The sequence below is a fragment of the Gopherus evgoodei genome, chromosome 1 (assembly GCF_007399415.2).
Source record: "Gopherus evgoodei ecotype Sinaloan lineage chromosome 1, rGopEvg1_v1.p, whole genome shotgun sequence".
Taxonomy (NCBI): domain Eukaryota; kingdom Metazoa; phylum Chordata; order Testudines; family Testudinidae; genus Gopherus; species Gopherus evgoodei.
The window spans coordinates 44,138,252-44,164,674 of NC_044322.1; the positions used below are offsets into that span (position 1 = coordinate 44,138,252).

Genomic DNA, 26,423 nt, shown 5'->3' on the forward strand with positions numbered 1-26,423 from the left:
TGATTTTGCAGCTTGGGTTCGCAGCTTGTGGCGGCTAACTGGCCAGAAAAGCCGGGCACAAGGCCGAGCTGGATCTCTGTTGGGCAGGCACTGATGTTCTTCCATGTTGGCAGCAGAATGTTACCCAGAGTCTCTCATCTCACCCTTCTTTTTTATAGGCTTTTAGTTTGGATTCAAAGTCTATAGGTCTTGCTGTGTCACGCTGCCTCTGGGTTTAGATTGATCACCCATCAATTGCAGGCGTGACTTTCAGCCTTGAACCTGGCTTTGATCTTCCTTCTGTTGTTCTGTTGTCCTTTTCTTTTTAGGGTGGATGCTTTTTACTTTGTTTAGGGCTGTTGTCTAGGTCTTCAGCCGTTGGTATTTGAACTTTATCTCATCAGGACAGGCTGGGGCTGGAGTTTGATTCCGTCATTCATACATATCTCATTCACACATCTAAACTAAACTAATAAGATTACAGCAGGGTTTGCAAAAATGAAGGTTGGAGGAAGCTTTTACAAAATGGAGTGAGTGTTTTAAAATGGGGTTTGAACTACAATATGGAACAGAAGTTACAGTGTAGGCAAGAGTAGTGAATGGTGAACAGAAGTTACATTAATAAAGTGAACAATTAAAAACAATTTCATTTATCAGTTCTACATAACGCTGTCCTCGGGAGCCAGAAAATCTTACTGTGTTATAGGTGAAACTGCATTATATTGAACTTGCTTTGATCCACTAGAGTGCGCAGCCCCACCCCCTGGAGCGCAGCTTTACTGCATTGTATCTGAATTTGTGTTATGCCGGGTCGCGTTATATCAGGATAGAGATGTACATAAGCTAAACCCTCTGTTCCACCTTGCCTTGTGCTGTTATGCTGGAAGAACCTTTCCCAGACCTGAAAAAGGGCTCTGTGGCTTGAAAGCTTCTCTCTCACCAACAGAAATTGGTCCAATAAAAGGTATTACCTCATCCACCTTGTTTATCTCAATAGACATGTGGTAGCTGATCACATATGAATGAGGTGTTCCTGAATTTGCTATGATTTTTTCTGTATTTTCCTTTTTATATGTTTAGTCACAATAGGTATCCACGAAGGACATTAAAAAAAAGTAAAATGCTTACAGTAATAACAAATTCCTCCATAATTAGATTTGTAAGAAATAAGCATTATATAATGCTTTTCAGTAATTCTTTAAATATGCAAATACCTTGCCTCAGACAGTGTATGACCATGTAGAAGATGTCCTTATTATATTAAATAGCTGTCCCTGAGGGTTGAAAGACTTTACACTAGGTTTTTTTTATCCTAGAGTGTGTTAAAACATGCTAAGAATTCAGATAGAACCTGGTGAACACTTCATTATTTAGACCTTTGTGCAAACATTAGGATTTTTGTCGGCATCCTCATGTTTTTTTCTTTTCTTAAAACAGGAGTCTGGAAAAAGTGGAAAATCAAATCAAATAAACATAGGTAAGTAAACAAATTCTTCTTAGTCAAAGCTATAGTAGTCCCATATTGAAATGTATATATCCTCATGTTCCGTCAGTGATCTTGTGTAATGCTTATTTCCCATTTACTTATAGCTGCTTTACTAGTAATGTTAAAGTACAGTTATGCCTAAATTAGTCACCATGTAAAATGACACCCTATTACTCAGCAGTATTGTTAGTTAACTGCTAATTCCAGAATCTTCTGGTGATGATGCATAAGCTAATGATAGACCAGCTAGCCATTTGCAGAGCTAATAGAAAAATCCATCTTATTTATAATCCGAGTACCTGTGATATGAAAGTAATTGAGACAATAAGCTTAGTACCTCACAGTACTATTTTTTTTTATCAAGTTGCTTCTTAGAATGTAACTGAATTGTAAGGACTTAATTGTGAGACTACAAGGCACCACTCTCAAGGTCTAATAGTATAATAGAGTTGTAGAAATGTATGGTAAGCACCTGTGGAAAGACTAGTAAAATGCTAAGTAGCAGAATAAATACCTTTATTGGACATGCCATGTGAGGCAGACTATGGAGTTAACTTTTCATGTACCCATTCAAAAGAATATTGAAAATTTTCAGGCCATCTTCAAATATGGAGAAACTCTCTACCTGAAAAGTACATAAAACATAATAAAAACAAACATCCTTCTGTAACGGAGAAACTTTTCATAATGAAAATAGTAAACAAAGATTCATTATTTACATTTTTTATTGTGAACTGGTGTATTCTCATACAGACTGTCACACTGGCCTGCAGGCTATTGTAGAAGGAGCAAAGAAAGGCTTAACCATGATAGTGAATCTGTAAAGGGGTGGCACCCACCTCTCGCAAGCGCCTCCAGTCGAGTGTGTGTGTGCCTGCAGTTTCTCAATTTCTAGGCTCATGGTGACCCCTGTCGGTTGCTGCGCGTGTCAGGCGGGTCTTTGGTGACTCAGCCTTCCCGCCAAGTCACACACACAATCAGTTTTGCAAACAAACTAACTCCTTCTGGGATATAAGTCCAAAATGTCCTACAGCTTTCCCCAAGCTCAGTCCTTCAACAATCCAACTGGGCCCATCACAGTATCCCTCTGTTCACAATGTCTCTTTAGCTGTCCACGGCTCTGGTCCTCTGTCTGACCAACAGGTCCTATCTCAGTACCCTAGTTCAGGAGTAGGCAACCTATGGCACAGGTGCCAAAGGCGGCACATAAGCTGATTTTCAGTGGCACTCACACTGCCCGGGTCCTGGTCACCAGTCCGGGGGGACTCTGCATTTTAATTTAATTTTAAATGAAGCTTCTTAAACATTTTAAAAATCTTATTTACTTTACATACAACAATAGTTTAGTTATATTTTATAGACTTATAGAAAGAGACCTTCTGAAAACATTAAAATGTATTACTGACACTCAAAACCTTAAATCAGAGTGAATAAATGAAGACCTGGCACACCACTTCTGAAAGGTTGGCGACCTCTGCCCTAGTTGGTCAGTTTATGTGTGAAGGTTCCTGCTCTGGGATGGAACAGCACCCCCCAGGGCTTCATCCCTGGAGACTCTTCACCTGCCCTTTAGTTCTGTGACCCCAGCTCTCCAGCTGGGTCAGTCTCAGTTCAGCCCCCTTCCAGGGGGGCAGTAACAGGTCCACATACAGTCCCTTCCCTGGGCCTGTCTAAACTCTCTTCTCTCAGGGCAAAGCCACTTCCCCAATGGCTGTTTGGAGTAGGGGGAGGGACCCAGGCTCACCCACTACTCCAGGTCCCAGCCCTCTAAGTAGCAACCACATGCCATGTCCCTTTAACTAATTACATTTTCCTGGGCCACATCCCCGTAGCCTATCTTAATTGAGTCTTGGTAGCCATCCAGAAACTATTCCCTCGCTTTCCCGCTCCCTGCCAGCAACTAGGGTTGCCTTAGCCCCTGCAGCCAACCAGAAGCACCTCTAGCTCCCCTGGTCCCTGCAAGCAGATTGATCTATCTAGCCCTTTCAGCTCCTTTTATATGAGCCTTCTGGGCCCTGACTGATTGGTCCCTGCAACCCCTCTCGTTGGCTGTGTCCCACACAGCTGCTCTGGGCAGCTTGGAGATGTCTATATTGCTCTTTCCTGGGGTGGGTGTGATACAGGGCCTCCAAGCCTTCCATCACAGAATCCTTTTAGGAATATTTCCTATTGGTGGTTCACTATTGGAAAATAATTTGTGAATTAACATATAGTATGTTTTAATATTTCCAGTAACTTCCATTTTATATACACCTCTACCCCGATATAACACCACCCAATATAACATGAATTCGGATATAATGCAGTAAAGCAGCGCTCCGGGGGGTGGGGTCGGGCTGTGCGCTCCGCCGGATCAGATCAAGTTGGATATAATGCGGTTTCACATATAACGTGGTAAGATTTTTTTGACTCTCGAGGACAGCCTTGTATCGAGGTAGACTTGTACTATCTTTAAGATCAGTGATTTGCATGGTATTAAAATGCTGTGAAGTGTTCTTTGTAGTATTCTATCTTTAATAAATGCACTATTTGGTATTCATATCTTTTTATGGCCAGGATATTGGAGTGTGTGAAAAGTAGGGGGTAAATTTTGAGGTGTATGGGGAGTATCTGGTACTTCAAATTAGATTGAATCTCGTCACATTACAGTTCTGTGTTAATATGCCTGGTAAAGGAATCTGTTTGTCAAAAAACATTTCCTGGATCTTTTTTGTTGTCTGTATTGTTACAGACCTACTTGCTGACAGGTATTTTTGAAATAAATGACCAAAAATAATTGAAACTGGTATGATTATATTGTGTTATTTTGACAAATAACATATGCAGAATTTTAAAATATTGTACGCAGAATGTTTAAAATTTTTTGTTGCAGAATTTTTAATTTCTTGGTGCAGAATTCCACCAGGAGTACAACATGTAAATTACACACATTTCATAATATGATTGCACACATTTAACCTTTCCCATCACCCTTTCTATGGGTAGGAACATGCTACCATGAACCTATGGTCTATATGAATGGGTTCTTCGCCATAACTCCTGAAGCAGTATAGGTTAGATGCTTTAAAGGCTGAATAACCTGCTCACGTCTATTTATTAGGCACTATTGGTACAGTCTCAGCCACTCCTTAGGCCAGTGGTTCTCAACCCACGGGCTGCATGCAGCCCAGTCAGCACACAGCTGTATCCCATGCGACATCCTCAGGGCCATACAGGTAGTGTGTGTGTGTGTGTGTGTATATATATATATATATTGTGTGGATGTGGCACACATAACAACAAAGAGCTGCATATCTGACCCACAGTGGTAAATAGGTTGATAACCACTGCCCTAGCCTATTGTGGGAGAAGGCTCCCTGGAGTTTATTTCAGACAGGAATACTCTTGTCCTAGTGTTTTGATACTGACGGTAGCAAAGTATTTAGAACACCCTCCATATCACTATCTGTATCATCTAACAGTAAGTTATTGGGATCCTGCACTCTTTCTTTAAGTAATGTCTCTGTGGGTGCTCCACTCTAGGTGTGCTTGCACCCCCTGCTCCCTTGATTGGAGATTTCTCATAGCAGCATCCGTTCGGCCTGTGCATGTATGTTACTCAGTCTCATGCTCTGTGCTGTTGTTATATAGCACTATATGGGTGAACTGGCCTTCGTTCTCTCTCAACCACCTTGGCCTGAGATGGAGCTTTAGCAGTTGTCTGTATTGGGTGTAACATTAATTCTGTGCCCTTAGCTTTTTTAGTGGTTATAGTGTTTTTAGTTACAGTTTGTACTTAGCACTTAGTAGCAGCTTTAGCTGTAGTAGGTTTGAAAAAAACCAACAAATTAATTTGAAAAAAAAATTATATAGCTTTCTTCTTAATACCTTTTAGACAAAACTCCCTGGAGGGGAGAAAACTACTGCCTGGTTTGCCCAGTTTCAAATGTTTCCTGTTGTACCGGGAGGCAATCCTGGTGGATGACATGCTCCCAGTGCACTTGTTGCCTTGGGGAATCTCATATTTCCCAACAGTGAAACTTTGTCTGGCATTAAAATCTAGAGACAGAAAAAACAGGGAGATCAAATTTTGACTCCTCATGATGGGGAGTTTGCTGCACCGAGCCTCTGACCCTGGCCCTCTACTCCAGTCTCTTGAGTACGTCCACTGTCTACGAACTGCACTCTTTGGGGGCATCTAAGAGGAAGATCCAGTCTTCCTCCAATAAGACCCCCAAAGACCGTCCCTTGAGTGCTCCAGGCAGGGAATCTACTCCAAAGAAGTCGTAATCTTGGATGACTCCAGCGACTTCTGCACCCATTGCTCTCTGACCCAGTACCCACAAGGTTGCAGGTTCCTCATGCCCAAAGACTGTAAAGTCTTTGGCTCTCAGAGGTCATTGGTACTATCAGTGAAGTGAGACAGCAAGAAAAGCTCTACCTCTTCTCACTTGGTCCTGAAGAAGCCCATTCGGGCTCTGACTGGACTCCCCTTGAAATAGTTGAGATCCATGATATTGTCAATTCCCTCAGACACTATCTCTTTGGTGCAGGCCACGAACATGGTATCGACAACACACTTGTTACCTCAGGAGTTTTACTTTCTCCGAAACCTTGCTGTATCTGAGATGCCTGACTCACCTTTGCTTGGCTCCAATGTACTCCTGGTCCCAAGGACTTCCAATCTTTGGACAGTTGCTTGGTACCGACTGTTTCTCCTCATGTTTCTTCTGGTGCTCCACTGCCAGAGTGATTTAGGAGACCAAGGCAAGAAGGGCTCTTGCTCTGGGCTTCAGTAGGGCTGGCATTACCAGGCACCGTGGCCAAGAGGCAAGGAACGGGGTGAGCCTGGTGTGTGAGACTGCAGAAGGGAGCTAGAGGTAATGAGGGGAAGCAGCGGAGCCAGGGGGTGGTGGGAAACTGGGGGGCTGGAGGAGGCAGCTTGTCATTTCTCTTCCTCTTGGATATCCTTGATCAGCTGAGTGTAACCAGGGGGACTCTTGCTGCTCCCTGAGTTGAAGTTTGGGTAGGATCAGCTCATTGTATAATGTACTTCTTTGAAATTTGAGATAGCCTATTATGGTCCATTTGCCCAGGAGACACTGCTCCCTTCTCCAGGGCTCACTGTAACATTTTTTCCAGCCTCTGTATATGAGCTGAGACTCGCTTCTTTGATGGTTGGTATTACAGACCTTAAAAATAGAGGTCCTCTGCACCTTCCATTCTCTCAAAAGTACAATTGAGCTCTCAGACAGTCAACTACACTATAATTAGGTCTGCTGATATTTAACAAGTGCACTGCATATAATTCGGGACCCCTAAGACGCTTTCACTTTTCAGCATCTGGTACCTGCCATCCCTGTAGCGTTTCGGTAGTATGTTCCAACCAGTGTTCAAATTCTTCTTCTCCAGGCAAAGCAACCACAGCCCCTGAAAATATTTTTCATTTTCTGAAGGGGGCCAATCAGGCTGGGACTGCACCATTTTCCTCTCTTATCTAAGAACAATGTCATTTTCTTAAGAAACTCATTATGTGAAGCTGGGGCAATAGCATCTGGCTTTTATAAGTTGCTGTTTTCCACACCAACCACCGTTGCTATCTCTCCTGGAACTTGCAAGGGCGCCACAACAACTGATACCTCTCATAATGCTGCACAGGAACTATCCTCCCTCCTAAACATGGGTCCACTCTTTGAACCTTCTCAGACAGTCTGTGGCTGTATGCAGAGTGGTCTCAGTTGAGCCCTCGTTGTGAGCCTCTGATATTCCCACTACTATAATTGATTTCTTAGGTTCTGTATTTTATCTCCTTGGATCAATCCTTCAACAGACACCTTGCTGTAGTGGCCAATCTACTTGCCCTCAGTAATAATAGACTTTTACCAAATTCATTTTTACTCAATATGCATGCAAGGGGTACTGACCCAGTATCCTAGGCAAAAATGCTTAATACCAAATTGCCAAGAATTAGTTGAATGTGAGGAATTAGGTATATAAAATACTGTCTTTAGAATTAAATTTGGGAGAGATGGCTTTCAGAAGCATGTTCACTGTGGTTGAGAATTTCACATTTGCAGTAGCAAATTTAGGGCTGATCTGAGGATTTTTTGTTTATATGAATTTTATGGAAAAGAGATTTCTTCGAGTGCTTGTTCACATCAATTCCATTGTAGGTAGGTAGGTGTGTGTGTGTGTGTGTGGTCATCAGAGATTTTTGCTTTAGTGGTATCCATAGAGTCGGCAGTAGCGCCCCCTTGAGTGCCGCACTCACGCGTCGGTATATCAGGCACTGCTGGCCCTACGGCCTCTCAGTTCCTTCTTACTGCCAGTGGTAGTTAGTCGGAACACCTTTCCTTGCATAGCCAGGGCTAGTGGTTTTTTGTTTTTACTGACTTCAACCCTTGTAAATAGTTTGTTTATAGTAATTAATATTAAGTAGTTGTTAAGTGTAGTTAGTAGTTAAAAGTTAGAATCCCAGTGGGGACTTCGTCCCAAGTGGGGCATGCCCCAGTCTCCCGAGTTTAAGCCCTGTGCAGACTGTAATAGGCCTATGCCTGTAAGTAACTCCCATAGCAGCTGGGAATCACATGTGAGAAATAAGTGCTGTATTTGTAAAAACTTTTGGCCTTGGACTCAGAGCAGGATATTCATTTATGGGCTCTCCTCATGGAGTCCGCCCTTTTCCAGCTTCCGTGCCATCCAGCCAGGACTCTGAGTACCTTGGCCTCAGTGCGCCGCTGGCACAGGGCTCCGCCTGGCACCGTTCTCCATCACTGGTGCCCAAAAAGAAGGCGAGAAAGTATGGCTCCCTGGCATCAGGCAAGAAGGGTCACGGGCCATTGGGCAGGGGACGCGCTTCGGGCTGCCCAGCCACTCTGGAGCCACGCATTTGTGCCTCCCCAGTTGGGACCCTTAGCCCCTTAAAAGGTCCACCACTGACTCCAGGGAGTAGTATGGGACCTAAACCCCAGATGGCACAAATGCCTTCCCAAGCTCCCCCAGTGCTGGCAGAGCAGATGCCTCCACCTACGCCGCTGATGCAGCACATGCCACATGAATCACCAAAGGCTACCCACAAGGACAAGCCAGCTGCTAAGACCCTTCAGTGGGCAGTGAAGTGCCGCTGATCCTTGAAATGAAGCAGTGCTCCCCACCTTCACACCGCAGATCTCCAGAGTTGCAGCCCAGATTCTCTAGGGCTTGTCCTCAGCCACGGGCACTGCAATCACGATCCCCGCCATCTCAGCGTGGATTGTCTAGAGGGTGGTTCTCAAACTTCTTTATTGGTGACCCGTTTCACACAGCAAGCCTCTGTGTGTGACCTCCCCTTATAAACTAAAAACACTTAAAAAATATTTAACACTACTATAAATGCTGGAGGTGAAGTGGGATTTTTTGGTGGAAGGTGACAGCTCACAACCTCCCACATAATAACCTTGCAACCCCCTGAGGGGTCACAACCCACAGTTTGAGAGCCCCTGGCCTAGAGGAAGATGCTTGTCTCCATACTGCCGGCACCATTCACCCTCCCACTGATCATCCTCTTGACGCAGATCCCATGGACCAATTCCCTCGCTCCGTAGAGCGTTCCGTCCACCTGCAGGCACCATTTCCACAGCTCCCATTGGCTGTCGTTCTCAGCCAATGGGAGCTCCAGAGCTAGTGCTTGGGGCGGGGACAGTGCACAGAGCTGCCTGCTGCGCCTCTGCCTAGGAGCAGCTGGGACAGGTCACTGCTTGTGGGGAGCCGCCCAAGGTGAGCGACCCCAGATCCAGCATCCTGCACTCACACCCACTGCCCTGAGCCCCCTCCCGCACGCAAACTCCCTCCCTCTTAGTTAACCAGCATTTTTCACTTACCGGCACCCCCTATTCCCTCAAAAACTGGATAAAACAGCTTTTACTATATTGAGGAAAATAGCTTTGTGAGATTAGAAAGTTGGTTCAATAAATTAATTACCTCATCTACCTTGTGTCTCTGATTCTGGGACCAGCATTGCTACAACAATACTGCAGACAAAAATAGAAGAGAAGTAGACCTTTATATTTATGAGAATAACGTCTGCAGTTACACTAGCTCTTAATCCACATGCTGCAGGGTATGAGCTGATACCCAGCTGGAGTGATGAATCATACATTTATATTCCACTTTTCATCCAGAAAGATCCCAATACACTTTACCCAACATATTTATAAATGTATTATTCTCTTCTCCAGCCAGTGAGGTAGATTCATCTCCTGTTTGACTTATGGGCGCTTACAGTACACAGCACTATGTACAACTGTTCAAAACCAACTTCAGGTCTAGTTTTAGAGCAGTGGTTCTCAACCTTTTTTGGGCTCAGGACCCATTTGTAAATGTTTATGGCCTGTTGCGACCTAGTAAATTGTCTGAGGGTGGAGGCCCTGGGGTGGTTGCAGTTGGATCCTGTCCCCGGGGGTGTGGGTGGGGGTTGGCTTCTGTCCAGCACTCACTTCACAATGGCAACTCCTGAAGCTCCAGGCATTGCAACCTCTGGGGTTGCAGTGCCACTCAGGTTTGGCCCCATCCTCCTGACTGGACAAAATTTGTCTGAGTGGAGTTGTGACCTGGCTCATGGGGTTGCAGTGCCCCTCACTCAAATTTGGCCTACCCGGACTCCCGTCATCATGACTGCTGGGCTAAACGTGAGTGGTGCTGTGATCCCAGAGGTTGCAGTGCCTGGAGTGGGGTGGTGAGCGCAGCCAGCACCGTGGGACAGGAGACGCTGTGCATCTCTTTGAAACATTCTGGTGACTCAATTTTGGGTCCTGACCCACAGGTTAATAAACCCTGTTTTAGAGTGCAGGTAATGTAATTACCTAGATTAGAGGTCACTTGCATTCCTACCTATTGAAAAATTACTGTGGAACTTTTAATTACCACAAGCAGTAAGGGCCTATTTTTTTCTCATTTGAAAGATGCTTCTTTTGGTATCTTGCTCCCCTACCATCATGTTTAAGCACTTGTTCAATACTGATTCAAAAGGAAGTGTGTCACTTTACTGAATCGGCATTTGTGCTTTCTAAAGCACGTATTACTAAAGGCACTTCCAAGTATGTACCAAACCTCAATGGAGGACATCAGGGGAGAACTATAGTTATTAGTTGTTTGCAGTGTTGTTGTAGCCTCCTGTGTTGTCCCAGGATATGAGACAAGTATGCCTTACGGCTAACAATTTGTCCCAACTTGTATTTAGCTTAGACTCTCTGGTTACCGTCTCCGGATGGAAAGTGCTCTGTGAAACTTGAAAGCTTGTTCTGGCCCCAAACATAGTTATGCCTTCCACTACACCATGAGCACAAACTTGTCAAAGCTCAACATGGAGTAAGTTAGGATTGCACATTTAATGAGTCAGGGAGGTGGTCTTAGAGTCATTGGTGGAGGCAAGCATGAAAAGAACTAACATTGATGTGGACACAGCGGCAAAGTGAGGACAGACACGTATATGGAATTAAGCAGCAGGCCACAACTTTTCTTAAACTTTAACACAGGGGACGGTAGCTACCTGCTTATCACCCATACTTTCCTATACAAGCATGGACGGCGGGTGAACCGTGGGCTCAGGTAGGCTAGCCCCCACCCCACCCCTTGTGCCTGAGGCCCTGCCCTTGCTGGAGCCCAGCACCTCCAGCGCCAGAGTGCCAAGCAGGCGGCACAGCCCCCAGCGCCTCATGCCCCGGAGTGCTGGGTGGGTAAGCAGTGTGTGCACTGGCTCCAGCTTCCTGTAGTCCCTGGCCGTAGGCCGGGCCCCATTAGCCCCAGCCGAGGGCTCAGGCCATGGGGGAAGAGCTGCAGAGCACTGGAAAGCAGGAAGGGGCCTGGGTGTGGAACAAGGGCAGGCCACACAAGGCTGTTTTGGGAGGCTCAGCCTCACCTGGCCTTTGATACCTGCTGCCCATGCATAACGCATTAAATTTGTTCCAGTGCAGGGGTTACAGGTCTCCATATCATATTACCTGTAATTTGGGGTAGGTTATCCTCAGCTACCCCCCTAGGACTTTAACAATAACAAATGTGCTTTGGTGTGGAGGAGGGATTAATAAATAGATATTTAACCTCTGGATATTTCTTCCCTGGATTACAGGAGTAGAAACTTTAACTAATTTAGTTTCAGCTCAAAAGTTTTTCTGACACTGTTTTCTTCTCTGTGCTCTTTGTTCACAGTTTCCTTTCTTTTCTTTGAAATTACTTCTCATCTTTTTCTCTTTCATTTTCGTTCCTTCCATTTCTCTGCCTTTCTTTATGAATTAGTCTCCCATCTTCACTCCTTCCTCTTGTAGCAATTCTGTGGTTATCTTAGCAGCTTTATCCAAAGGACTTAAAAGTGACACCATAGTCTGATAGGTTGTCTTGATAAAGTGTTATAAAAGTGTTTTTCCTTTTCTAAAGTAAATTAAGAATATTTATTTTCTTGTAGGATGTGAAAATTAGAATGCATGCCTCCTCCAACAGAGGGGCAGTCCTGTAGGTGCTATCTGGGTGGTGGTTGTACATAATGCATTCCCTGTGGTGCACCAATAGCATTGTGAAACTGTTCAGCAATGCTGTGGCTACAGGCATACCGACAGAACTGCTTGGGGCCTGATATAGTACCAGTATTGCCAATTCTTGTTGTTTTTATCAATTTTGGGGTGGTTTTTTACCTATCTCATGAAAACAAGATGAAAGGCTACCAACTGATTAATTTGTCCTTATTCAAAATGGCCACCACCATCTCTGATTATTGTCAATGGAACTGAAGACCGCAAGATGGTAGACTACAGGGAAGTGACAAGCTGCAAGTTGAAGTGAGGCTGCTGTTAATAAAAGTGGCTGCTATCTCCCATTGTTTTCAGTGAGACTGAAGCCATATCCTCAGGCATGATGGCTGCCACTCTGTGGTTCAGCACGCTAGTCAGGACTTGTGGACTGTGAGGAGCAGCATAGACATGGTGAAAGGTAGATAGCGGGAAGAGAGGGAAAAGGTGGTAGATTTAGGATGTGCAGTAGAAAGGGGGGCACAGGAGGAGAGGGGTGAGGTGGAGAAGTGGGAGGAGGTTAGGGAAGTGTTGCTTCTTGCAAAAGGTTAAGTCAATTCCATATTTTTACTATGACATTATTGTTTATCTGATTAATATAATGTGATTTGATGGGTTTTAAAATCTCATGTTCTGGGGGGCCGGTCTCATGATTTTTGATCTCTTGAGGTTGGCAATACTATAATACCATGACAAATTTAGTATTCTACTTTCGTAGAGACAAACAGTTAAAACTGGGGCTCTTTAAGAAAATAAAACAATTGTATGTATGTTTATGCATTTGTATTATTAATTAAATAAATCAGTTATGATTTTATGTCTTGCTTTTCCCCCTCAAAGTTCTCTTTGGCAGTGGTGTGGAACTTATGTTTATTTCTGTTTTCTTTAAATATTTTTATTTCCTTGTTCACAGAATTACAAGAAATTGTATTTGTCATCCAGAGTCAGAGTAACTCGTTTCATTCAAAAAGAGCAGAAGATTTAGAGCGCAATATTTTAAAACAGGCTGAAGAGCTTGGAAAGGTATGTGTAGATAAAATATACTGCGTGCTGCTTGCATATGTCTGTACAACATTTTACTACCTTTCTACTGAGCCTATTTTTATAATGCATTTTATTTTGTTAGCCTATCTCATGGCTTGTCTACATAGTGCATTAGTCTATATCAGAGAGCTGTAAATTGTAATGCGCACTAACCATGTGGACCCTTCCGTTGTGCACATTTAATGTAGTACTGTTTTAAGTGAATGCACATTACGGAGACTTTAGTGCACACTAGAAGAGTCCATGTGGCCCAGTTAGTGCATGACATGCTAGTGCACGCTAGAACTTACTCCCTTCTGATGCAGACTAGCTAACCGTGTAGACAAGCTCTCAAAATAGATTTGTTTACTCTTCTCTGTGAACTTTCTGAGGACATTGTTTAAGCTCAAGGATATCACTGATGGCATATGATGATGATCACCAAGTAGGTTTTTCATGTTGAATTACATACTGTAGTAAATGAAGTATGTAAAACTCTTTTTGTGTGGGTGGAATTTGATCTGAAATGATAAAAGAAGTTGTTGAATGGAAAAAGCTTACAAATAGGATCTAATGGTATAAGTTTTTAGTTTTTTGTATGTTTTTTCTGATGAAATAGGTACATCAGCTTAAGTTAATATGAAGGATCACTTTCAGGGGCACACCTTAACATTTGTAATGCATCTGCATTTGCTTTGGAATAGCTTTTGTCTGCATTTTTATCAGATAAATGTATTATCACTGGTTTAGAATGAGCGTTAGTCAGAAATTTGGATCACAGAACCTTGTTTTAGAGCTAAAATTGATTTTTTTTAAAGCACAGTTGTTCAAAGATCTTACAATAATTTCTCTTCCTCATTTTTTGATCCTTTAAAATAAAATTTTATATTTAAAATAAAATTGTGAAGTAACATACTGTGGTGGGGTTACTGAACGGAACTTTTGTCTCTAGTAAACTGGGTTCAAAAAGTTATTATTCAAAAAAAAAGTGCTATGTGTTATGCTCATATAAAGCACACAGGACTTTTTCAGGAGAAAGCGAGCGCACACACACACACACACACACACACACACACACACACACTCTCTCTCTCTCTCTCTCTCTCTCTCTCTCTCTCTCTCTCTCTCTCTCTCTCTCTCTCTCTCTGTCTGTCTGTCTGTCTGTCTGTCTGTTGTAGCTCGAGTCAATCTAGTGGCCAGTTAGATTGAGCACGAGTGAGGAGCTGGGCTCTTCGGATGCTCCAAGGCTTTGCAGGACTGAACCCAGAGTTCAATGACAAAACACCCCAGCTTTATCATTGTAAATTCCCATTTGAGTCCATGCATTTTGCAATGTCATCCTGTAATCATTAGTCCTTAAGTGGTGTTATCATTTGATGGTTATTGTTAGCCTTCCCATCCTTATCTCCTATTTGTTGTCTCGCCTTCGGGGGTGCCTGTCAATGCTGCTAACATGTTTAGCATCGGATACAATGGATGTTTTCTGATTGTCTCCTGGTCTTTCCAAGTCTTTCACTTTTTCTTGACCATCTGGACATTTGGGATGGCTTTCACACCTTTTCTTTTCCTGATGCATGCATTCATCATTCACACAAACAGTCTCTTACAGAAACCTTCAAAGGTATACAGACAGCATTTTATATTCAGCAGAATACATTGTAAATCAAGCCTTGCTAAATCTTATAACTAAAACAATTCACATTGGGGCTTCAGTACCTCAACATTCCTCTAATCTCCTAGATATAATAAAAGATCTTGTCTCTTACTTACTAAAACCTTAAAACAAAGAAATGTATATTTAACTAGAGTGCCTAATTTGTAATACATATAGGAGGCCATAGCAGACATTAAAACTTATCCTAAAACAAAAGGGTGGGCATAATCAGTCGTAAGGATTGTTCTGGTCTGTCATTCCTTTCTGCTATTCAAAAAGGGTGGCTGACAGGATGAACTCAAATCATACATTAATTCTCATGGGACATTATAAAATCCTGCTCCTACATATATGCACTAAATCTCTAGGATTCTTGCTGCCCTTGTATGAAACGCTTCCTAATTATGTATTTACCTGAGCTAATCAATACTATATTAATAAATATGTTCTAACTGCCCTTTTTACAGGCCCCATTTCTGTAATTGCATCCATGCAGGCAGTCCTTGCACCCACATGGAGCTCCTGTTAACTTCAGTGGGCTCCTTGCATGGGTATATTTGCACAGATCCAATGGCAGGAACAAAGTGTTGGCTACTAAAAATGGATTCCTGGTAAACTTTGTTAATGTTGACACATCAGAATGTCACTGGCTGGGAGCCAGAAAAGTCAACAAGAGGGAGCATAGATATGTTCAAGTAGAGGGAATATAGACATGGTTGTTTACACCAGGGAAGGAAGAGAGTTTAACATCCCCTAAGTAGGCAATCATCTTGTAGTTGGGAGCAACTCTCACATCTGAATGAACTAAAGTGGGTTTTTTTAGTATTGGGTTTATTTTTGCAAGTAAAGAGGATCCCAAAGTGCTTTAGAAAAATGATCGCTTCATCCTAGATTGAAATGGAAACACTTTTCAGATGTAACAACACCTGCTTAACCGTCCACGTGATGATTTAGGACAGGAAGTGAGGAAAAACGATAGCAAACTGAAAACTTATGTCCAGAACCTGACAGCGGGAGGGAGGGAGGGGGAAGGCAGCAAAATACAGAAAAAATTCACCAAACCTCTTTGTATTCCTTGTGTCTCTATTTTCCTGTCGTCACTTTCAAATACAGTACCCTCAACCATTGTGAATAAGACAATGAGTATTGGTCACTGAAGGGAAAAATCTTTGAAATCTCTGTGCATTGAAATTTGGAGTTCAGACTTCCATTTAAAAGAATATGTTCAAGGGGATTACTGTCAGATCATACTGACGTTAAGTCCCTGATAATATGCGTCTTAAGCATTTACAGTTAGTGAGTTTTAAAATTGGAAAAAATAAAACCTGTCACCTGTATTTATTTTGTTTACTCATAGACTCATAGACTTTAGGGTCAGAAGGGACCAATATGATCATCTAGTCTGACCTCCTGCACAAAGCAGGCCACAGAATCCTACCCATCCACTTCTATAACAAACCCCTAACCTGTGTCTGAGTTATTGAAGTCTTCAAATTGTGGTTTGAAGATCTCAAGCTGCAGAGAATCCACCAGCAAGTGACCCATGCCCCACGCTGCAGAGGAAGGCGAAAAACCTCCAGGGCCTCTGCCAATCTGCCCCGGAGGAAAATTCCTTCCCGACCCCAAATATGGCGATCAGCTAAACCCTGAGCATGTGGGCAAGACTCACCAGCCAGCACTCAGGAAAGAATTCTCTGCAGTAACTCAGATCCCATCCCATCTAACATCCCATTACAGACCACTGGGCATACTTAACTGCTGATAATCAAAGGTCAATTGCCAAAATTAAGCTATCCCATCATACCATCCCTTCCATAAATTTATCAAGCTTAGTCGTAAAGCCATATATGTCTTTTGCCCCCACTACTCCCCTTGGAAGGCTGTTCCAGAACTTCACTCCTCTAATGGTTAGAAACCTTCGTCTAATTTCAAGTCTAAACTTCCTAGTGTGCAGTTTATACCCATTTGTTCTTGTGTCTACATTGGTACTAAGCTTAAATAATTCCTCTCCCTCCCTAATATTAATCCCTCTGATATATTTATAAAGAGCAAGCATATCCCCCCATAACCTTCTTTTGGTTAGGCTAAACAAGCCAAGCTCTTTGAGTCTCCTTTCATAAGACAGGTTTTCCATTCCTCGGATCATCCTAGTAGCCCGTACCTGAACCTGTTCCAGTTTGAATTCATCCTTCTTAAACATGGGAGACCAGAACTGCACACAGTATTCCAGATGAGGTCTCACCAGTGCCTTATATAACGGTACTAACACCTCCTTATCTTTGCTGGAAATATCTCGCCTGATGCATCCTAAAACCACATTAGCTTTTTTAACGGCCATATCACATTGGCGGCTCATAGTCATCCTGTGATCAACCAATACTCCAAGGTCCTTCTCCTCCTCTGTTGCTTCCAACTGATGTGTCTCTAATTTATAACTAAAATTCTTGTTATTAATCCCTAAATGCATGACCTTGCACTTTTCACTATTAAATTTCAACCTATTACTATTACTCCAGTTTACAAGGTCATCCAGATCTTCCTCAACTACAGTGAATGTTTTAAAAGTCACTGCACTGTTTGCATCCGCTCAACAAGTTTCCTGTTATTGTTTGATTTATTTTTTATTTTACATTTCACATTTAAAAAATTTAATCCTGCCTATTTTATACTATCATTCAGGTTACCACTAGATGTCAGCGTTGCTTTGTTAAATGAAGTTAATGCATATTACTCAGCTATAAAATGTTTTTTTCAATATTTTTTCATATTAAGCAATGATTAAAACCTAGTGATGAGGAAAATTTCTTACATTCTTTACCAGTTTTTTAAGCTATATGGTGGAGCATAATAAAAATAGAATTACAAATAGGAATAACATGTCAACTATTAGGAAAATATTAGGTCGAGCATATTATAATATTTGGACTTGGCTTACCCCAGGAATTTAGAAACACAGCTATTCCCAGAAGTAGCAATCTTTACAGCTGAAACAACCTGTAAAAATATTGCCCCTTTAAAATCACCAAATCACTCTGGACTACTAGTGGAGTTATTGAAGCAGTAGTAGTGGTTTGGTTGCCTCTAGGGGCTGATGAAACTACTTTGGAAGACAGGGAGACTGTGTATCAATTTGATTTAGTTACGGTAGATGAAACATGCTCTTATTATAAGAGCCTTCAGGTTACAGAAGACTCTGAAACTAATACATTATGTTTGTAAACATGTTGCTTTTAAAAAGCGTAAAGATAAAAACGAATTATGAATGACTTACCAAACAGTACTGGTGTAAAGTTTCTGGAACTCGAGTGTCATTAATACACAAGTGTACTTGAACATAAAGTTTACAAAGCTCATAAGAGTGCAAGAATATAATTTTAAGTCCTTTTCATTCAGTCTTCATTGCCTTTGTTTTCCAGGGTGTCGCATGCTTCCATGGGATTAATATGTAAAAAATGCTATTGTATAAAACAAACTTCATATATCTTTATAATACACAGTATTTGTGTCATAGTGCTTTGCTTGTTATGAGCAGAGATTCTAGAAATCCATTTGCCACAGAAAAAATGTGGAAAAATATAGACTTTGCATTTTTACAGAGAATCTTTAGTTTTTACATTTTGTCGGGGAAAGAAAACAGATATTAACTATTAACTAAATTTTGCTGAAAGATAGTGTGACCATATTTCCCAAAGTGAAAATGGGAGACTACATATGGCTGACCTGAGGTGTCCTGGGCTGGTGATTACAGTCCGAAGCCTGTCGCCACTTGTCCCCCTATACATTCCTCTGCGCCTCCATAGAGGGGTACATCCCACTTTTTTGACAAAACTAGTCATTTGACCTGTTTGCTGCTGAGTTGGCAAGAGGAAATGGGACAAATGCTCAGTTTTGCCAAAAAGTCAGGATGTCCAGGACAGGGCTTGAAAAAGGGACTGTCCTGGCCAAAATGGAGTGTGTGGTCACCTTAGTTCATTTGATACCTGTATATATTGTGGCTTGGGAAACTAAAGTTGATCGTTTTATTTTAATTGCAGAAAAATATGGACTTTTATGTTGTATCAAAATTCTTCAATAAAAAATAATTATCATGGAAAACTAGAATCCCTGGTTATGAGCAACATTACATTCTAAAGCATATAGCTGAGATCAGTTGCAGAGTTTAAACTGATGCCAGGTACAAAGGTGAGACACTTAAGACTAGTCTGCACTAGAAGCTACAACGGTGCAGCTGCACCAGTGCTGCTGTGCCCCTGTAGCATGTTGGGTGAAGACACTCTATGGCAGGAGAGAGCTCTTCTCTATGCAAATAGTCAGCATAATAAAACCACTTCTGTGAGAGGCAGTAGCTATCGTGGTGGGAGAACCTCTCCTGCCGACATATCACTGTCCACACTCGGGACTGGATTAAACTTTTGTGGGCCTGACGCCAAACATATTTGTGAGCTCCCGGGGGGAATGTTTGTAAAAGACAAGTGATTGTTACAGAAGTTATCTTTGACACAGCACACAGTTGTACAAGTTTTATTTACAATGTTTACAGATTTAAATTGCAGGTGGAGGTGGCTGTCACTAGGGTACTAGCAATGGTAGCCCTAAGGCAAAAAGAATACATAGAAGTGTACATAAAATAAATTCTAAAAGAAAAAATAAAACACAGTGGATAAAAACAGCTAACAAAAGCTAAAGCTGGCCAAAACATCAGCCATGTGCTGCTCCCATTAAAAGAGAACCTTCACACTATCTCACCCTTCACATTTCTCATATGAATTCCTAGTGCTTCACTTATGTTCTTGTATGAAATTGGGGCAAATTTAAAACTGTTTACAATATTTAAAAAATAAAAATCATGAAAAACTTTAATACATTTTATTTACAGTGTCATTCATATAAGTCCGGCTTCAGGACAGACAGCAGACAGGACCCTGCACTCCAAACACTCCCACTCCAGCAGTGGTGCCAGTCAGGATGCTACCCCAGGACTCTGTACAAGCTGCTCACAACAATCACCCAGTGGGGCAGGCCACACAGACCTTGCTGTTCCACAGATCCACTGTCATGTGAACTGGTGCCCCTGCCAGGGTCTAGGGCCAGGCACATGGATAGGGTGACCAGATGTCCCGATTTTTATAGGGACAGTCCCGATATTTGGGGCTTTGTCTTATATAGGTGCTTATTACCCCCATCCCAATTTTTCACACTTGCTGTCTGGCCACCCTATACATGGCATTGGATTTTCAGTGCATATGGTCCTGTCGCTCTGCATCAGCCATGGCAGAGCTGCAAAGGGCAGGGGTCCAACCCCCGAGGGGGGGAACAGCCCAGATCTGACCCAGAACCAGTCACCAAAATGAACCAGAAACATGAGTGTAGCTGTAAGTCTGTGTTGCCCCAGCCAAGAGAGGGTCACTGGCCCACATGCTGCAGTGGAGGGGAGGGGTGGTGCCCAGAACTGGCCAGGGACACACCGGGAGAGGGATGACACACACACCTCTACTCTCACCACAAACCTGGGGAGGGGTGACACGGACACCTCTACTCCCACCACAAACCCGGGGAGGGGTAATACACATATATATACACACACACACACAACTGACCCTCCCTGCTCAGTGCTCTATGCCCTTCATGCCTAGGGGCTGGGTCCACTTCTCTCTGTACCTGGTGCTGCGTCTTCCCAATCTCCCCACCTGGCTCTGGTGGCACATCAGCCTGGCTTGGTGCCGCCGCTGCCACCCACCCTCCCACCCACATGCACTCATCAGCCACCACAGCTCTCAGTGTGCAGGCAGTGCCAGCTATAGTCAGCCTTGGGGTGGGGAGCGGGGCCCTGCTGGCCAAGCCGGGATTGGCCCTGGAGCCAGCAAGTGGCGGGTGAGCAGGGGCTGTGCTGATGGACCCTGCCCCATGTACTGCAGCCTCACCTTGCTGCCTCCTTACACACTCACCGCCATTGGCTGCTGAGCACCCCTCCCCCCCAACTCAGCATGGATGGGCGGGCAGCTGGTGAGCAGGGGTCTGGCCAACAGGACCTGCCACAGTACTGCAGCCATGGTTGTCCCCTTATGGACCCCCTCTGAGTGTGGGACCAGCACTTTGGTGCCATTGTAAACTTGGTGCTGTCCACACCAGCGCTTAGGTCAGTGTAATTTACGTCGCTCGGGGGATGGTTTATTCATACCCCTGAGCGACATAAGTTATACCGACATAAGTTTTAGTCTGTACAAGCCCTTAGTTTTTGTCGTTTCAGCCTGTAACTTCTTCACTGCAGACTGTTCCTTTAGTGGCCATTATTTCTACTTCAAAAAATGAGTTAATACAGGGTGTTCTGTAATTGTCCGCATAAATGAATGTCAGGTCATGCTGCCTGAGCAGAGATGTATTTATTCTTTAATAGCTTCTGTGAAGTAACAAATCTGCATAAGACTTTTTATACACCATAATGCTAATCTTTTGCTACAGTCTAAATCCAACTTTCATATATTTCTAGTCCTGTGTACAAGAGAGAGAGAAATTTAGAGTGTTGCCCCTTTAGTCTGAACTAAATTTTGCAGGGTTCTTTTCATTAGGAGTAGAGTCAGATACAGTCTTGGTGTAATCTCATTTATATATTTTAAAAAAGTCATTACTGTTTCTCTGAACACAGTAGAAACAGCTATATCCTCACTCAGAAATCCCCTAGTCTGGCACTCCAGTGAGCTCTGTGCCCAAGAAGTTCTGTCGTCCTGCTTCCTTTCAGGGTAGCATTCACAGCTTTCTCTTGCCTGTCTGCCACCAGTGTGCACAATCTGCAAATCACGATTCTGGGGGAATTCTGCGCCAAAGAATTAAAAATTCTGTGCACAATATTTTAAAATTCTGCATATTTTATTTTTCAAAATAACACTATATAATCATGTCAGTTTCAGTTCAGCAACTTTGTCTAATCGTACGGACACAAGAAATTTCCTTCAGGAGTAGTGTGTTAAGGAAACCCCTACGACAACCCAGTTCATGCTTCTCTGCTCCCTCCCCCCAGAGCCCAGTAGGGGGGCCAGACACCCTCTCCCTACCAGAGTCCAGCTTTGGCCCCCCGTTAGCACAGACACTTGCATGGACCAGCTGCGGGCCTCCCTGTCCAGACACATGCACCCCCTCCCCCCCCAGACTCCAGCTGTGCCCCCCCCCAGACATTCGCATGCCCTCCCTCCCAGACCCCAGGGATCCAGAGGGAGAAATAGCCTGCTGCTGGGTCCTGGGCTTGTGTGGAGTCTCCTGAACGCTGCCTCCTTCCTTCAGGGCATGCTAGGAACTGCAACTGCCAGGAACCCTCCAGCCCCCCACCCCCGCCCCCACCTCCAGTGTCTTCTACTTGTGATCTTGCTCTGCCAGGGCCAACAGTGGTGCAGAATTCCTCCAGGAGTATTAATCTACTGGGCTGCTTAGTATCTTGAGCAGTACTTTCTGTTTGCAGCTGTATTTACTACATAAGAAGTTGGATTGCTCCTCCCCTTGGGTCTGAAAGGGGATGCTTGACACACCCATAGCCTTTAATGTGGGTGTTTGTGGTTTTGGATCCAAGGGTCTGCTGATGACGCACATTTCAGCGTAAGGGTATTATGCACCTGTGAACATTTGCAACATTTAATTTGAAAAATTAATTAAGCAAATGTTACATTGTTGTCTTTGTTCTATGCATACCCATTTTTTAAAAATAGCTATTTCTGTAACCAGAATGCTTTAATTGCCTTGTTACATACAAAAAGTAAAAGGGTATCTTTTGCTTTATGTGCCTAGTATATTGTTTTCTATCTTTGCAAGGAAAAGGGATGGACATCTTTTTAAATGAAAGGTGAAATTCTCTTTCATGAGGTCCTATGTTGGTCTCTTAAGAAAGGACTTGTCACAAAGGCCAGAAACAAAGTGATTCTTGGAGTATTTTTTTAGTGTGGATTCTACTATAGGTATGCATGAGTCTAATGCATGTGAGGACGGAGTTCATTTAATAGTCATGTCCACTGGGCCTGCGCATGCACCTTTGTGCAAGAACATAAAGGGCAGAATGGATGTAACCCTCTTTCAGTTCCTTCTTATCTGTGCCAGTGAGATGGAACCTTGCAAGTGTCTGACCTGCTACTTTTGAGATTCATACTTACCTTTTAGGCACTTCTTCACCCTCCTTATCTCTGTTCATGTTTAATTTGAACATTCCTTAAAAGCCAAAACTTTCTGTACACACCCCTTTGCAGCAAAGCAACGCAACCCAGGCCAACTGCCGTGGTGAACTCTAAAACTTCTATAAGCCCTGCCCAACTTGTGATGGACTCATCCTTGTGGTCAGCTGACGTAGTTGATGCCTTTTCTGTCTGGGGGACAGTTACATCCCTGATAAGTATTTAGTGTGTAAAGCCTTCTCATTAAGGACTTGCAAGTTGAGGCCCAGGCTGCAGAAACCACACCTATTCTAGCAATTGATGCATGTTGCCTTGGACCTCCAGGAGACCACGACCTCCTAACAATCCAAATGGTCATTCTCAGTGAGTGACCCTCTGAGGAGACCTCACAACGGGGGGTCCAGCAGTGAAAGGAGGTCAGGGAAGAAAACTCCACTGAAAATGGATGCCTGTCATCTCAGCATTGGGGCCATTGGCATCGGCTGCCACTGTTTCAAGCCCAACACTGTCAGCCACTTTGCGAGCAAACCTAGAGCCAGGACTGGAGATCCCTCTTGTAGGATGCTGTGTAGGATAATTAAGCTGGCAGCTGTTTCCCCTTTGTCAATCAGGTGCAGGTTTCTCCAGCAAGCTCCAATTTACCTCCCTTAATTGGAGCTGGCGTGACAGAGGGCTGGCTCAGGAGTTCCTGCCCAGCACACACTCATTGTGATTTGAGGACTTCAGTAACTCAGCCAGAGGTTAGGGGTCTACTACTATAGGAGTTGGTGGGTGAGGTTTAATGGCCGGCAATGTGCAGGAGATCAAACTAGATAATCATGATGGTCCCTTCTGACCTTAAAGTCTGAGACTTCATCAGCCTCAGCCAAAATTGCTCTCCCTATAAATGAGGGCATACTGGACCTAGCCAAAAGGCTCTGGCAAACTCCAGCCACCATCCAGACCATGTCCAAACAGGTGGAGAAGCACTATCATATGCCCCACAAAAAACTTGGATCACTTTTATTCCCACCCAAATCCGGGCTCATTGGTAGTTGTAGCAGTGCAGGAAAAGTCAAAAATCAACAAAAGATGCCCAGGAACAAGGACTCCCCCTCTCAAAAGCTAGATGTGTTTGGGTCATCTGCTTTATTGAAGCTCAATGTGGCAAACTTTCAGGTAATATTTGTGAAATGTAATTTCCTTGTGTGATAGAGGGTGATCACTTGTGAACGCGCCACAGGATTCAAGGGAGGAATTAAAGGAGATTATCAGAAAAGGTGAAATGGTGACCAGAACAGCAGTACAGGAAGCCATGGATGATTCTGATGTAGTCATGAGTTTGATGGCCATGAGTTCGATGGCCACAGCTTTGACCATGAGGTTTGCCTCTTGGCTGTAAGCATCCAGTATACCAATACAGGCTCATTTGACCTCATACAGATTCAAGGCGCTTGGTCCCCAGATGAAAATGAATTGCATATGAAAGACCTGCAGCTCAAAGTCCTCAGATTAGCCTGTATATCGTGTCCCTACATGTTCTCCAGAACTCCGTGGTGCATCTATTCACAAACATGACAACTGTGCACTACTTAAACAATGGGATGCTCATTTCTCACATCTCTGTCTGGAAGCCATCAAGCTCTGGACATGGTGATGTTTCAATGGGTGACCACCTTCTAGGGGTCAGCAACAACTTGACCAGTATCTTAAGCAGGCAGTCGATGACCAGCCATGAATGGTCCTTGCACAGATCCACTGTAAGACTGATATTCTGCTGTGGGGGAGGAGGGGCAAGGAAATTCCCCAGACTATTTTGCCTCCAAAAACAACGCCAAATGTCAAAATTCTTCTTCTAGAGGAGGACTAAGCCGATGATTGTTGCCAGATGCCTTCCTTCTATGGTGGACTTACTTTATACTTTTCCACTGATTCCTCCGATTCCTAGAGGATGTCCAAGATCAGGAGAGAGAGGACCAGGTGGTTGTTGCCCTGTATTGGAAGAGGCAGTCTTGGCTGACAAACCTGTTACAAATGCCTGTTCAGTCTCCAGTTGAGCTCCTGCTTCATCTAGACCTGATCTCATGACACAATGGCCAGATGCTCCATCCAGACCTGGAAATGCTACATCTGAGAGCACGATTGTTGGTTAGTTAAATACCATGAATAGACACTGCTCTGTATAGGTCCAGGAAATTTTGGCTCAGAACAGGAAAACTCTAAATGGAACAGGTTCTCAATATGGGCAGCCTAGCATGGTTGGGTCCCTGTCCAAGACTTGATACTGAAGATCCTTGACTACCTACTACACTTAGAACAGCCTGGCCTGTTGTTCTTCTCTAATAGTCCACTTCACGATAGCTTCAGCTTGCCACCAGCCTGTTCAGTTGTCAATGTGGATTTAAATCAAGGCAATTTAAATCACTAGGTGGAAAGCCTTTATACAAATCATCGATTTTTTTAATCAACTTTTCCATTTGTACTTTTATTTTCTAAAGAAAGGTCCATTGTCATTGGTTCATATAGCAATTAAAACAAGTTGATGTACAGTGAAATAAAGCCCTTTCACTAGATTTGATGCATCTTTTTGCTACTTAGGAAGGTACACTAACTATACACATTTAATTGAGCAATTACTTAGCTTAATAGTTTTAGATTCTTATTGTATGTTTTTAGTATGTTAGAAAATGAATGATATTGCTTATTTACTAGATAATTAACTTTTGGTCATGATTTGTTTCAAGCTTCATTAGTATGGTAACTAATTTTAAAAATCTATTTTTAAAGCAACCTTAAATGTTTTGGCTACATAAGCTCTTTGCAAAAGATTTTTCACATTTACAGCTAAATGAGTTATTAAAGGAACAGAGGGATTAACTGTAGTCAGTGAATTAAGATGATAATTGCAGGTCAGGCACATCTGAAAATTTTCCTAGGCTAAGTGAAAGTGATTGGAGCTTAAGTTCCTACTTACTTAAGGCTGTGTCTACACTAGAGAGCTTACAGCAGTGCAGCTATAAGATCTCTAGTGTAGCCGCACTAAGCAGATGGGAGAGAGCTCTCCTGTTTACATAACTACCGCTGCTCATTGTGGGTAGATTAATTATGTTGATGGAAGAAGCTCTTCCACCGACATAGCGCTGTCCATACCAGCGCTTATGGCAGTGTGACTTATGTTGCTCAGGGGGCTGTTTTTTTCACATCCCTGAGCGACATAAGTTATACTGACATTGGCTATGTCTACACCGCCACTTAAGTCTCTTGAAAATAAAATGAGTCTCCTAAGTTACTTAGGCCTGGTCTACAATACAATTTTAGGTTGAATTTAGCAGCGTTACCTTGATTTAACCCTGGACCCGTCCACATGACGAAGCCCTTTTTTCCAGCTTAAATGGCTCTTTAAATCGATTTCTTTACTCCACCTCCGACGAGGGGCTTAGGGCTGAAATTGGCCTTGCTGGGTCGAATTTGGGGTAATGTGGATGCAATTTGACGGTATTGGCCTGCGGAACCTATCCCAGAGTGTGCCATTGTGAACACTCTGGACAGCTTCTCTCAACTCAGATGCACTGGTAGGTAGACAAGAAAAGGCCCGCAAACTTTTGAATTTCATTTCCTGTTTGGCCAGCGTGGCG

General features: G+C 43.3%; 1 protein-coding gene across 1 annotated transcript in view; it reads left to right on the top strand.

Annotated features, from left to right (window-relative positions):
• Positions 1 to 26,423, top strand: part of B3GLCT (beta 3-glucosyltransferase) — a 133,488-nt gene that overhangs the window by 18,318 nt on the left and 88,747 nt on the right. The window contains 2 exon segments of the mRNA XM_030563010.1: positions 1,417 to 1,456; positions 12,896 to 13,005. Of these exon segments, the coding sequence (XP_030418870.1) occupies positions 1,417 to 1,456; positions 12,896 to 13,005 (150 nt within the window).